At 43.5% G+C, this 14,617-nt stretch overlaps 1 protein-coding gene across 1 annotated transcript in view; it reads left to right on the top strand.

Moving 5' to 3' along the window:
• The window catches only part of SETDB2 (SET domain bifurcated histone lysine methyltransferase 2), a 1,110,478-nt gene extending 1,096,245 nt beyond the window's left edge, over nucleotides 1-14,233 (top strand). Inside the window, exon 40 of the mRNA XM_069203525.1 lies at nucleotides 10,250-14,233. Within this exon, the coding sequence (XP_069059626.1) occupies nucleotides 10,250-10,338 (89 nt within the window). The 3' untranslated portion in view covers nucleotides 10,339-14,233. The remainder of the gene's footprint in view (nucleotides 1-10,249) is intronic.
• Nucleotides 14,234-14,617: the final 384 nt, after the last annotated feature.

Genomic DNA, 14,617 nt, shown 5'->3' with positions numbered 1-14,617 from the left:
TGTTTTATAGTGGTGTGGGTATGTGGGTGTGGTGTGTGTATGAGTGTCAGGTGTGTGTTATTCAAAATGTCCAATGTGATGGTGGTTTGTTAGGTTGTGTGTATTTTGTGCGTGGTGGTATGTACCGCCAATGGTTTAGCGCCATTGAGTGTCCGCCACAGTGATTCGCGGGTCATACTGCTGAAGGTGTAGTTCTGTTGGCTTAACAGTGTGGGTTTTGGTACCACCAGTTTATCACTGACCTTTGGGCTGGCGGATTTGTGTGTGTGTGTCTGTATAGTGACGGATTGCTATGTGTGTCATAATATGTGTAGCGGTAAAAAGCTGCGGCGGCGGTATGTTGGCGGCAGTCTGCATGGTGGTAAGCAGGACTTACTGCCAGTGTCATAATGAGGGCCTTAGTAGTTAAAATGTAAGGTATTTATGGGGTTTCCCAATTCTTGTCTCTTTCCCAATTGCATGTATTACTTACTGGATGTATTCTTAGCGTTTTATTAACTGTATTACATATTGGATGTATTTATGGTGGTTTTAATAGACTATGATCTAAATAAATAAATGTTTTACCTACTGACTCTAAGCTTATAAACAAATCTATACTCAAGAAATTGTAATTCAGTATAAATTAAACTCAATGCCCAACTTCTATTCAGTCAGATCTCTGGACCAGCCCATGGTTCTTAGACACACTTGACTGCACTTTAGGATGATCTTTTTGATTAGTATATTATCTTACCAGTACCGAGCTTATGTCATCGGACAGAATTAATATCTATCTTTCATCTATGAATTATTGGGGATACTGGGTTTGTTTTTTCCATGACACTACATTTTGACTAAATTGGACCAACGTGGGCGGTTTTTGATATTTAAAAGAACTCATAGAAGACCTTTGGATCTCATGACCTTTTCCATATGTGCCACTTCTCCGTAATCTTTGAGTGTAGTCTCTGTAGTTTGAGAATTTGTTGTTTGCCTAATCATATTCACTGAAGTCTGTCCTCTGTATGACCGTACTAACAGTAAGCAGACATATGGAGTAAGAACTGCAACTTGTTTTCATGTAACTTCCTATGGTTGGATTTACCTTTAGTTAGATGTTTTAGTAAACTTGCATGGTGGTTTAACTAATACTTCTTGTTGTTCTCTGTATTGTAGACCTTTTTTTTTTAAAAAACACACACACACAATTGTACTCAAAAGTCAAAATTATGTACACAAATGATGGCATCTATAAACTGAAATAATAGATATTGATTTTAGATCTGTACAGTTGTCTTGAAAAGATTGACCTTACATCTTTGGAAAATCTTGCAGATGAACCAATTTCCTACTGGTGCATGTGTAAGCTAGTAGTGGGAAATACAAGCTCCCTTGCAATTTTCAATGGGATTGACAGTGCAGATGTGATGGCCACCCACTGAGTTGTATCTTGTGTGTATACAGAAACATTTGCAGGACTGTTGCTGCACGCTCAATGAAATTCTCACCAAAAGTATGATTCAAGTGGGAGTAAGTGGTGCATTTTTAGGGTATTTCTTCATATGGGAAGTACATTTCCTCTGGAGCCCACCTAAAAGTTCTCTCAGTGGCTCCCTGAAGAAGGGCGATGTCTTTCTTTAGGTAGGTGGCTAGTGACAAGCGCAACCCTTGAAGAACCTCACATGTAACATGTTGGTGGTCCAAACTCAGGCAGAAAAGATATAGACCTCACAAAAACCTTACTGCTTAAACTTATGAAACTAAAGCAGAAATAAGTGTCCTCTAGTCCACCATATCAAATGCCACTGAAAAAACTAGTACTGATAGCAAGATCCCCACTTTTAATAACCCTGTAGATGGGCGTATTTTCCAGGTATGCGTCAATTGTTCTGCCCCTCTTCTGATCTTTGCTAACTTTAGGAAGCTGCAGGTAGGTTAGTAGTTACATAAGTTATCAGGGCTTGCATTAGGTCTCAGTAGCACCAGAGCAATTATGTCATCCTCTATAAGTCACATTCAGCTTTGATTATGGTCATATTGATAAATACAACGGATGCTGTCCTTGTCCAAAAAGGAAAACTTAAGAATTCCTATCATGTTTGTTGTACACCCCCATTTAAAGGTGATCTCCAAAATGATCTTGGTTTATTTTTGATATAGTATTGTCATGCCTTTAATAACCGACAAATTTAGATCCATCCTAAAGACTGATCTTTTGCAAAGAAACTACTTATACTTTCCCACCGTCTCTCATGTTAATACACAAACAGGCCCAAAAACACGAGAGCCATTAGATTTCTTACCTATTTGGGTGTATTGGCATTGTGTTTTCTGCCTATTTACTTTGAAAGTTTAATCCTGTACTGTTTGGGTGATAACTCAAATGGTGAATAGTTAGAAGTGACAGATCCTCTTCTGGCCCCAGTCTAATTGTCTTCTCAGTGTTGTCCTCCCAGCAAAGAGGAATGGAGATTTGTTATTTTTTTTTTATCAAAATCTCATTTGACCGGGCGTGGTCTGACCGCAGGACATAATGGCCACTTGAATACGGAGCTCTGTGCACTGGCGGGCTCCATTCGCAGAAATCGACATCTGGAGTGTGAGGTGGGCCGGCACTTCACACCGGAGCCTGCCTCTACATGGGGGCCAGGGGAGACGGCCTACGGGGAGCCCTCGCACGGCTGGTTGGCCCTGCTCGACACCTTCAGGGGTGAGGGGCCTAGTGGATGGGGCGATGTGGCAGCAATCCTTATGAGCCGCAGACGACCACCTCTACCCTGGCCTGCGAGCCCAGACGGTTATCAGGCCTGCACCTAGGGGGACAATCTCACACTTATGCCTCCCCCCTCCTGGTGCCATTGCTTACCCTTGACCTCGCCTGCTTGACACCAGCACCTCTGGGCCTGAGGGACGCAGAGGCTGGAGGGGATTGACCTCGACTTGTGGCAGAGAGGGAGGGAGCGCCAATCGGCAATCAGCCCGACTTTCTGCCTGGCCTCCCACCACCCGTTTGTGTCATCCATGGGGACCATGACCTGGGGAATGGCCTGGTGGCAATTGGGGCTGGCAACTACTCCCCTATCGCCCCTGAGGCCGGGTGGATGCCTGCAGGGGCCCTCTTCCTCTCAGCCACACCTGATACAGCAGTGCAACGAGGAATACTTGCCTTTGCGACAGAAGGAGGCTGCCCGGATGCAGGTCTCTGCCCCACCTGCCGGTCTCTACTACCACAGCGCTTTGAGGATTCCAGTAGCTCCTGAGGTCTGAATGGCTAGTAAGGCCCCAGTTGGACTTTGCCAGACTCGGGCCCTCCGCTTCCCAGGAGACTCTAGGTTTGGTGGCCACCCTGAGGACTACCTCCAATCTCATTCAGGCAGCACCCAACTTGGTACTTTTGCCATGACTCTGGCTCGAGGATTCTCTGGGCGCTCTCAACACATATTAGGGAGCGAAGCTGGAAATTATGCACAGGTGTACGGATTGTCGGCACCCACCTGTGGGGTGCCCTGGACTCTGACTTTGCTCCCCCTTGACCCTTCGAGCGGCCTTTTCGACCCATTTTGATAGCAGATGTGCTCAGTAGGTCCCTCTGCAGTTCTCTGTGCAGCCGTGACCCTAGAGACCAGCCAGGAGATGCCCTCTGGTAAACGTCAGGTAAACCTGCGAGTAAACCCACACAGGAATTCCTCTTCTCCGAAGCTTTCCAAGAGCCCTCGCCATGGCCTCAGCAGGGGTAAGTCACCACCAGACCACTCCTCTGCCGCTTCTGGATCCGTGCAGGATACTGCTATGGAGCATATCCTCCAGGAAATCACTGCTTTGGGCCTCAGACTGGAGACTCCAGCATCTCTTCCCTGGCGGCTGAGACCAAATCTGTCTGTCTGGACATTGTGGGATTTCAGAATCGAGTCACGGACCTCAAACAACGTGTCTTGACAATGGAGGGCCACCTCAACACTGTGCTGGAAAGAGACTAGGAACTCCTATCCCTTTGCAGCAAGGTAATTGACCTTGAAGACAGGAGTGGCGGGGACAATGCCCGCTTCTTTGGGTTTCCAGAAAATACAGAGAGGACAAATGTTGCAGCCTTCCTCCGCAATACCCTCCCGGCACTCACGGGCCTCACTTTCTACCCCCTTGTTGGAATTTCAGCAAGTGCACTGCATGGGTCTGAAGCGTATGAACGGGTGACACAGCCTCGCCCCATCAATGCCTTCTTCCTGCAACATGAGCAGGTGCGCCAGCTCCTTACTTCAGCACGCTCCCATGGCCCCTACCGCACAAAGGATAGGAGATTCACATCACTGCAGACTTCTCAAAGGAGACCAATGATCATTGCAAAGCATTCCTGTCCCTACGGCCCCAGGTCCGGCTACTCAACATAAAATACAGCCTGTTTGACCCGGCACGAATGTGGATCACCAAGAATGGCAAATTGAGAGACTTTTTTTACTGTGAGCACCTACGTCTTTTCTTGGATAGTTTTCCGACCCAGACCATGGACACTAGTCCCTCTGAACTCCATGCCCGGCCATGTTCCCCAGGACAACTGCTGTTATAATGCAGGTGGTTCCCATCATAGAGGCAGGGATCCTGAGAGACTTTCACGACCTCAGGGAGACAAAGCTCTTTAGGGAGTGCCGCAACTCACTCAGTCCCAGGACAGGGACAAATCCTGTACTCCACTGAAGCCTGCACCACCCTCGGACTGAGATCTTTGCTGCCCTTGCCTCTTGGACCTCACCTACACCCTGTGGGACCAACCTGTGCTCTGTGTCCTCACTCCAGCGGTCGGATAAGTACTTTGCTGCATGATTATATGAGCTACAGGCCTCCCATAATGTGCACCCTTTAGGTTGGCATAGAGCTAGAAAGCTACAACGCCCACTGTTGATTATAATCTGGCTCAGTCAGGGACTTCTTCTATTCACACGGCTCCCTTTCCCACAAACCTTAGTTATCAGCCTAAAACACATAGGTTTGCTTTATACGATGTTGCTGCACTGTTATGACTGGGGCTGGCCGGTAGCCACCCATGTATGTTCATTATATACTTACATGTCAATTTCTGATGTGGATAATGTTATGTCGATTTCAAAAGTTTGCAGGCATCGGACCGACACCCTGATGTCCTTTGTGCATTTGTACCCCTGTGGACCGTACCTATTATCTCCTCTTGTCCTTTTCAGGGCGTTGTCGGCAGCCTTCTCGCCACCCTCTCGGCCTGGGTCTGTAGGAGTCCCCCCAACCTTTATACTCAGTGCTAGTGTATGCTCTACCATTCTTCTTTCCTCCACCACTCACCCTCTCCCCACCTAGTGTTCCCCACCCCCTCCTTCTGTTCCCTCCTCCCCATAACTACTCTGTCCCAACTCCTTGTGCCCCTCATCTTCTTCGAGTTATCTCATGGACCGTTCATGGCTTCACCCATTATGTGTGAACAAAAGAAAGTTCTCTCCTACCTTCAATTGGAACATGCTGATGTAGCTTTCTTGCAGGAAACCCACCTCAATTACCTTGAATCCAGTAAACTGCACCAAGACTGGGCGGGGTGGGTAGTCCACAGTAGCTGCCCAGCCTCATCAACACTGCGGAGCGAGATACCTAGGCAGTTTGGTATGTCACTTTTGTTCCGCAAGCCCTTGTCTATCACCATCGTCCAGACATGGTCTGACCCTGAGGTTGGATAGGCTTTTGCAAAGCTGAAAGTAGGGGACAGTTCTCTCTGCCTAGAGTCTGTTTACTCTCCGCCTCATTGATATTGGGGCTTCCCGTTACATCATAGGAGGTTACCAGAATTTCGCTTGGGATACTGTACTTGACAGGACTGGCCCCATTGATGTCTGCAATAACTGGGACAGGGCCCTCTTGAGGGATTTAACCTCAGACCATGAACTTATTGATTAGTGGAGGCTTACCCATCCGGCAGATCGGGAATACACTTTTATCTCCCCCGTCCATGGCACCCAGTTTTGTCTTGACTTTCTCCTATTCTCGGATTCTATGATCCTGGAAACTGCGTTCTTCGACCATGCCCCGGGCCTGTTGACGATGGACATGGGCCTCACCTCTCTGGGCCACAATTCCTGGTGACTAACTGTACATCGCTACCGCATCCCCTCAGGGTAAGCTTCAACTCCGGTTGCACATCTCCAAGTACTTGCAGGATAATAAGGGTTCCGTCTCCTCCCATAGAGTATTGTGGGTGGCAGTGAAAGCCACCATACGGGGCGAACGATGCAGGACGGGGCTCTGGCTAACAAGCAATCGATGGCCCGCCAATGCGAACTTGAGGATCATATATTGTCCTTTATACGGCTTGTTGCCCGTGCACCGCCACCTGAAACAAGCTTGTGTAGCCCTGAACAAACGTTATATGTCCAAGGCAGAACATGCGCTTCACCGACTCAAGAGTCGCTACTACAAGCAGGGCGAAAAGGCTGGTCGCCTCCTGGCGGCAAAACTGCGACAGCTAGAAGCAGTGCAAGCCATTTCTTCCATATACTCCTCAAGTGGTGAGGCCTTCACAAGACCGCAGGAAATTGTCAACAAATTTGCTGCATTTTAACAGTGGCTATACACCCCAGAGACTGTGGGCAGTACCCATCGAATAACAGGCTTTCTGAAGGGAATACGGTTGCCCCGTTGTCAGCCGAAGGAAGGGGTCTGTTAGATGGGGATATCCATAAAGGCGAAGTAGCACAAGCCATCTCCACTCTCCCCTATCATAAGTCTCCTGGGGAAGATGGCTTCCCCCCAGAATTTTACAAGTGGGCTGGGGAGGAGGTAGTCGACTCCCTCCATGGGGCCTTTCTAGAGGCTAGTCATGAGGGCTCCCTAGGCTCTCTTTCCAACAGAGCTGTGATAACAGTGATCCACAAGCCCATGAGTGACCCCCTTGACTGGCATTTATAGACCTATAAATGGAACAGGGACGTAAGAATTCTTGCCAACTTCCTAGCTGCCCGTCTCCGCAAAATCCTCCCATCTCAAATACACCACACCCAGGTGGGCTTCATTCAAGGGCGCACCTCCAGAAATCAACGCTGCACCCTGACCCATGCCGTATGGGAAGCTAGAGATCTGCCAGATGAAGCTATAGCCTTATCCCTCGATGCAGAAAAGGCGTTCAACCGCATAGAATGGGATTATATATTTGCTACCCTGCAGAAATTTGGACTGGGAGACCAGTTCATAGCCAAGGTTTGCTTGCTATATGAGAGCTCTACAGCTCAAGTTAATTGTGATGGCTATCTGTTTGACCCCCTTCTTGATACAACCGGGGACGAGGCAGGGTTGCCCGCTCCTGCCCCTCCTATTCCTACTAGCCCTAGAACCCCTAGAGGCCACTATCTGTCACTCTCCCCTTCTTACTGGAATACCCCTCCCGGGAGGACAGTCTAAACTCTACCTGTACGCGGACAACATCATGCTGATGTTGACAGACCTACAGCGTTCACTCCCAGCTTTACTGGAGATCATAGACTTTTGCACTTTTATCAGGCTACCGGGTGAACTGGGATAAGAGTGAGGCACTACCCCTCTCCATCACTACTACTAGCGCAGCGGTCCGCGGCTACCCCTTTCGGAGGATGCCGTCGCATCTGAAGTACTTGGGGATCCTCGTCAATATGGAACTTGACCGAATGGTGGCGGATAACCTAGATCCCCCTACTAGCCCTCACGTGCCTCAACTTTGAGAAATGGTTGCATTTGAATCTCTCTATGTGGGTTTGTGAGTTTACTCGCTATGTCAAACAAGGTCGCCCATCCCCAGTCTAAGGGTAGAGCTCCTGGGAATCACATGTCAGGAACAGGAACTGACAATTATTATCGAGTGTCCGTAGGTTATTTAACCTACTCTCCTAACAGCGTCCCCGTTAAAACCTTAACGTTATTTAATATCTTAGGCCCTAACAGGGTCTAATTTATTTAAGCTTTTGGAGAAGTCATTGTTTTTCATTGGTCCTGATGAAGCGTCAATGGATCCAGTTGGATCGCCAGACGCGAAACATGTAGACCCTATACTTAGACGTACCACAATTGGTCTAATCCTCTTGCATTCTTGTTGAGAGTACGTGAGCATCACTACTCACTCAGTACTCCTATTTTGTTTTTAACTTTGGTCTCCATCACATCAGTACTGATTAAATTTATTATTGTTATTAGTTGATGGATAACCAATTTTATTTAGCCTCCTTTTCTCTCTCCATTTTTGCCTAGGTACTTCGAATTTAGGTACCTACTTATATGATCTGTTTCCTCTAACTATTAGTAGAGCAAAAACGGTTAAGAGCCCCCCTCCGGGGAGCCCGTTAGATATTGCAGCACCGGCCTAACGAGGAGCTTTCCCAATGATGAAGCCAGTCATCCAATGAGATGCATGAGGGTTCTCGCTCCTGTAGAAATAGGTCCTTGTCTGTTTGGAACAGTGTACCCTTATTTTTCTTAATACTTCTCATGGGAGACTGTACACTGGACCATTAACCTCCCAGGTCCCTCTCCTTTGTTTTTTCGATGAATGATAACACACAACTGTGTATTGAATGAAAAAGACGAAATCTGGTCTATTGGCTCTGCTTCTAGGCAACAAAATTCACTTTTTAGGTTGAGGAGCACAAGTTCTAACTCATTTGGTAGGAACATACAAGATCAATTTCCAAAGTAAACAAGCATTGCCAATGCCAATAGGTCTGGCTTCAAAGGAATGTTTTATGTTAATGTGAAGCATTACGAGTAAATATCATGGGAATGGATAAGTATTTGTGTGGAAGCAAAGAATTGCAGAGTAATGTTGATTAAAGTTAAAGGTCAGGTGACAGTTTAACTTTCAAGCCAGATGTAAACACCCATGTAGGTTAATGAATGCCCATCTCCCATCTCTGCTGCTGCAGAGAAAAACACCATAAATGTTCTACTTATCTAAGATACTTTGATGGCTTTACCATTTCATGTGTGTGCCCCTAAAGTTTAAGCTCAGTCAAATGGATAAATAATCAAAATGATTACAGCTGCACGGAGGGCAATTCATTTTTTGTGGAAGCACATAACTTCTACCTATTCAAACCATGTACTCTTGGCTCCCAACAGGTCAAGGACCCTCTCTAGTGTACCCCTTATAATTGTCCGGCGACCGCTGTGCTGTCAATCCAGACCATAAAACATAGGTCTATTGAAATTGAAATGTATCTCCATCAGATATACTGGTCTTGGATATGGTCCTTCACCTATTTTGTCAGACAAAAATAATATTGCTCAAAATATTCTGATAGGATGAATATAATCTAGACAGATAAATGCCCACAGAATACCACTGTAGGTAACTAAACTATAAAGGTTTTCATCCTAATCCAGGCAATAACCAGAGAGGTGATGATCCCAGCCTAACAAAGTTGAATTCTTTATTACGACATTGCATCAGATATTAAGTGTATTATGGGTAACAGTCAATGGAGTATGATAGATACAGCCTGCCGCAAAATCTTGAGCACTTCTCATGGAAAATCTATGCAAATCATGGATTTCCATGTCAACTTGTCAAGATTTGTAGGATTAGGTTTATTGTATTACAACATAGCTGAGCAAGTTTAGAAAATGTGTACATGTGTATGGCAAAGTTGTATCAAGCTTTGCTATGAAATGTGGTTATTTTCCATTTGATTTCCAATTCTGAAAGTACAGTTGCTCCTGCTTTTTACAGTAGTAGTATTGTTTTGGGTGCCAGTTACTATGCACATGTTCATTTTCATATCCTTGTCATATGTGTATATTCGGTCACCCTGTGCCTCATAGCATGGTTAATAGCTATCACCCTGTGTCCATCGCTGAGTGCTGGTAATCAGGACAGGCTTCATCTGAATAAACACAGGCTGCTTACCTTTTGCACGGCTAAGTGCTCCTGTCCACAGCAAGCAAGTGTGCTTCCAAATATTTACAGTTGGAAATATATGCGGAAATATCATGAAAATATTGAATTGCCTAATGAATTTGGTCCTTCAAGTTAGATAAAGCAATGTAAAGTACTTATTGTATTGCTGTTGATTATGATGCAAAAATTAATTTTATAATATTAATGGTGAGAGTGAAAAGTTTCTAAATCATGAAGAATTATCCTAAAGAAATGTATTTTACTTTACTAAATGTATTAATGACAGAGGAGCATTTTAAGTATTTCAACTGTAACTTTTATTAACAGTCAGTGTCCTGTGAGAGGCTGTTACAGTGATGCAATGCCCAGTTTAATACCCAATATTTTTGCTTTAAACAGAAATAAAGGACAAAAAAGAAGCCCTAGAAAGAGAAAAGGCAAACCTCCTCCAAAAAGAGCAAATGTTGGATGAAATACTGGGCGAGTGAAGTTTTGGAATGCTCTGCTGGAGCACAAATCAAACATCTTCTGAGTAACAACCAGATGACGGAGAAATGCATCCATTACTGAAATCAACTTTTCAGGAAGAATTTTGTCAAAAGATTTTTGTGCATTATTTGGTGACTTCATTTTATGTGGTACGAGGTCACCTGACATTCAAGTCATCTTTATTGCTCACAAATGCATACATTTCACACTTGTCAGACTTTAGTAGGAAAGTATATCAGGAAAAAAATAATATATATATATATATATAATCTATAACGTGTCCACAAGACTTCTTCCTATTCATGTGAAGAAACAACTTGAACTCAGCAGTGCAAAAACAATGATTTAATTAGTTACCATAACCTTCAAATGAAACCAAAAATCACACCCAACACGTTTCGGCGTACAACGCCTTGCTCACGGGTCAACTCTTTTGTGTTCCCAGCACAGTTTAAAAACCCACAGTGATACAATAGAAACAAAAAAAGGACCCAAAAAAACATAACAATTACATTACTGTGGCGGCCATCTCAAAACATGGTATTGTCAAATACAACATGTTGCTCTTCTCGTATCCTTCTAATTTTCATAATTATTGCATCCAGGTTATGTGTACAACGTTTCATAATGTTACTAATTCCGTCCATGCAATTGACTTCACTTCTCTGCCACATTCCTAGCATCCCATCTGTTCTTTATAGTGACGTGTTTAGTTTTAGACATTCTCTGCACTGTTATACCTTAACATTACATTCCGCCCTAGTGAGCCGACACCTACTGCCCCAATACTGTCCCAATCATAGCGGTGATCACTTCTAATTATAAACCACCCTATTCACGCAGTGTTCATCCTGCCAGTAGGTCAGTGCCACACTAAGTGCAGCTATACATTTATACCTAATATTGCGTCCAAGTGTGCCGCCAAACAACTTATAATGTCTCTTCCTTCATCCCAATATTCAGATCCCAGTTTGTAAATCACAGATACTAAATAACATAATTGTATATATGATCATAAACAGTACTATACTGTCCATGTTCTGTTGAACACTGAATGCTAGGAGCTGGCTCTCAGTAGGATCACAGCTTATCGCCTGCCTAATCTTGCACTCATTTCTGTATATGCACATGCGGGCAGAAAAGAGGGGAGAACATAGAGGGAATAGATGAGAAAGAAAAGAGGGGAAAAGAAGGGTTATATGTAGTAAAGAAAAGAAAAAATGTGAAGTAAAATAAATATTAACAATTGCAAAAACATCTGATGGCCTTGCTAAAAGTGTCACAAAATAGTAAAATTAGAGAAAATACACAGTACAAATCGAACACAGACATAAAACCAACAGAATTAAAAACTTTCCCGAGCCTGGGAAAGACTTCTCTAACAAGAGTCGAAGAGAAGGAGGGAAAGAACTCCATTCAGCATCACATACAAGCAACGTCCGATTGATCCTTATCCGCCATAGCATCAGAATTCCCCCAAGTCCTCCTCCAACTCCTCATCCTTATTCAATCCATACCATGTCTTGGTATTCAGGGATATTATGTAATGGGACTCTAGTCTCTTCAACTGCAATTCTCTGTTGCCACCACGTTTTTTTAGGGGATATCCTGTCAATGATAAAAAAAAACTCAACTTGGACACATCTCTATTGTGTTCTTGATTAAAGAGTCTTGCAACTGGGTAATGTGTGTCAACACAGGTTATTGCTCTCATGTGTTCAAGTATACACCTTCTGGTAGCATGTATGGTACTGCCAATACACTACATTTTACATGGGTATTCTAAGACATACACCGTGAAATCACTGCAACATGTGAAGTACAAAGTAATGCTTGTCAAAGTTTCAGTGCGAGGTGAGCTGTGTTATAACAGTTCTATTCCTGTATGCTTCACAGTTTATACAAGGGAAGAAATCATTTTTAAGCTCCTTTTTCGTTTCTGTGCTGATGTCACTTTTGTTCAGTTTATCCCTCAGAGTCCTTCCTCTTCTAAAAGTAATGCTAGGGAACTCATCAATGACTTCACACAGTAATATCTGAGTCTGTAGAATGGAACTAAGTTTGCTAAATGTTTCTGACCTTGTGTGCTTTGTCAGAAAAAATAGTGATGAATCTACATTTCTTGTCTCCTTCCTTGTCCTGTTTCGGATTCAACAACTCATCCCTGCGTCTTAGTTATGCTTTTTGTCTAGCTGCTTGGACAATTCCCATTTAATAACCTCTCTCCATTAATCTTTTTTGCATCACATCACATTCCACCTGAAAAGCTTGATCAGTGCTACATCTTCCGAGTAACAACCAAATGACCGAGAAATGCATCCATTACTGAAATCAACTTTTCGGGAAGATTTTTGTTCTTGTGTATTATTTGGTGACTTAATTTTATGTGGTACGAGGTCCCCTGACATTCAATCACCTTTTATTCCTCACAAATGGATACACGCAAGGGGCTGTAAAATGTTTGTCAGACTTTAGTTGGAAAGTATTTTAGGAAAAAAAAAAAAATTTATATATATATATATATATTTTTTTTTTTTCCCCTCAAATACTTTCCAACTAATATATATATATATAAATCACCAAAATAGCTGGATACTTGAGCATAATGTCTGAGTCAGGAGCTGTGAAGTCGCATACAAATCTCTTGTCACTTTTAGCGGTCTGCCTCATACATGATCAGTGGCCAGGTTTGGTCCCCAAAAGCTTTGAGAAACTCCACAATCTTTGGCAACTGCTTTAGGTCCTACAATTAACTTATTGACTGTCCCCCTGGGGATTTGTTTTGGTTCTCCCTTTAAAGATATTTGTTTTGTGAAAAGTCACTTGCATCTAGGATTTCGTTTCAGAGTGATGATTTCTTCCCCTGTTCTGCAAGTGCCTGACTAGAAAGACGTATTTCAAGCTATAAATAATTTGTTTAAAAAATATGATGATTTTGGAAGGGAAGGAACATGAATGTGTTGCCTCCTGTATTTCCTTCTAATGTGTAAACACAAGACCCTAAGGAAGAGGAAAAACTTTGTTTTGTACTGAAAGGAATAAGTTGACTTAAGGGAACTTTTTACAAAATCTCTAAGCCAGGATCTTCTTATCTAGAAAACATTTGATCACATAGGGAGAAACTGATCAAGGGGCATAACGTGCTTTTAAGAAACCTACAAGTGCTTTATTGACTCAGGAAAACAGTATATCATGTTACAACAATCTAAACTGTCTGACCACAATTTGAACTCTGCAGATTTTGTAGGAGGACAAACCAGTATATTGGGAATTGGGGTGACCCAAAATCCTTTTGATAAGAATTCACCACTATACGATGCAATTCAGAGGGAATAAATGGAAGGTTTCCATTAAGCGACCTCATCTGGAAAAAAGGAAAAACAGCCCTCCACAATCTCAGAACTGTGCACGTTCATCTTTATCTCTGCATTACATTATGGCCCACAGGTTCTTGGATTTGGTGGTAAAGGCAGTGTGGTGGCCACACAAACTAGATGACAAATGCCTCTGAGCAAGGACGGAAGAAGTGGACATATTCCAACAGCAGCATGTCTGCAAATGTACCTCCCTCCCATCCACTCTTGCTTGAAACAAGAATGAAGGTAAATAGTTGAATAGGGACAATCTTGATTTATAACTGGAGATTATGGTAATCTAATGCGTGTGAATTAAAAGAATATACTGATGCTAGAGAGAAGGCATATTGCTAAACACAATCATTGTTCTTTCTTACTCTTGCAGGCACTTCTTGGGGCCAGCTCCTTCTATTTTGAAACCTTACCTGTCATTTGTCTCTGAATTCCGGGAGCGGCCTAAGCACTTCTGTAATCTTTAAGATCATTGTAATGTGATTGACAGAGAAACTCTTCAATAAAAACTATTTGACAAACAAAACAGCAGAGTAGGAGAACCTATCTTCATTAAAATTCGCAATACAAAAGGGTATGATATTTTGCTAATATCGCATTTAGGTGTGTCATTGTTAGGTCGAGTGTAAGCGTACAACTTCTTGTATACTTTTAAGTATACTTCTTCTGTGGTCTTCCAGCTATTTCATTTGTTAGTTTCAGTATCATTTAAAAATCCTTGCTTCCTAGTGGTCAGTCATGCCTCTTTGTCCCTTCTTTCTTCTTTTGTGTGCTCCTGTCCAGGGAAGCGTTCCTTTTCATTTGCAGAGCATTCCTGCTCTGAGCCTAGCTCTAAACAAGGCTATAAATAAGGCTGTTATCTTGGTCGCATTCGTTTTTTGTGGGCTCTATGCATCCTCTCTCAGCTGCC

Source organism: Pleurodeles waltl, chromosome 8 (genome assembly GCF_031143425.1).
Source record: "Pleurodeles waltl isolate 20211129_DDA chromosome 8, aPleWal1.hap1.20221129, whole genome shotgun sequence".
Taxonomy (NCBI): Eukaryota; Metazoa; Chordata; class Amphibia; order Caudata; family Salamandridae; genus Pleurodeles; species Pleurodeles waltl.
This window is presented reverse-complemented; position numbering and strand designations above follow the sequence as displayed.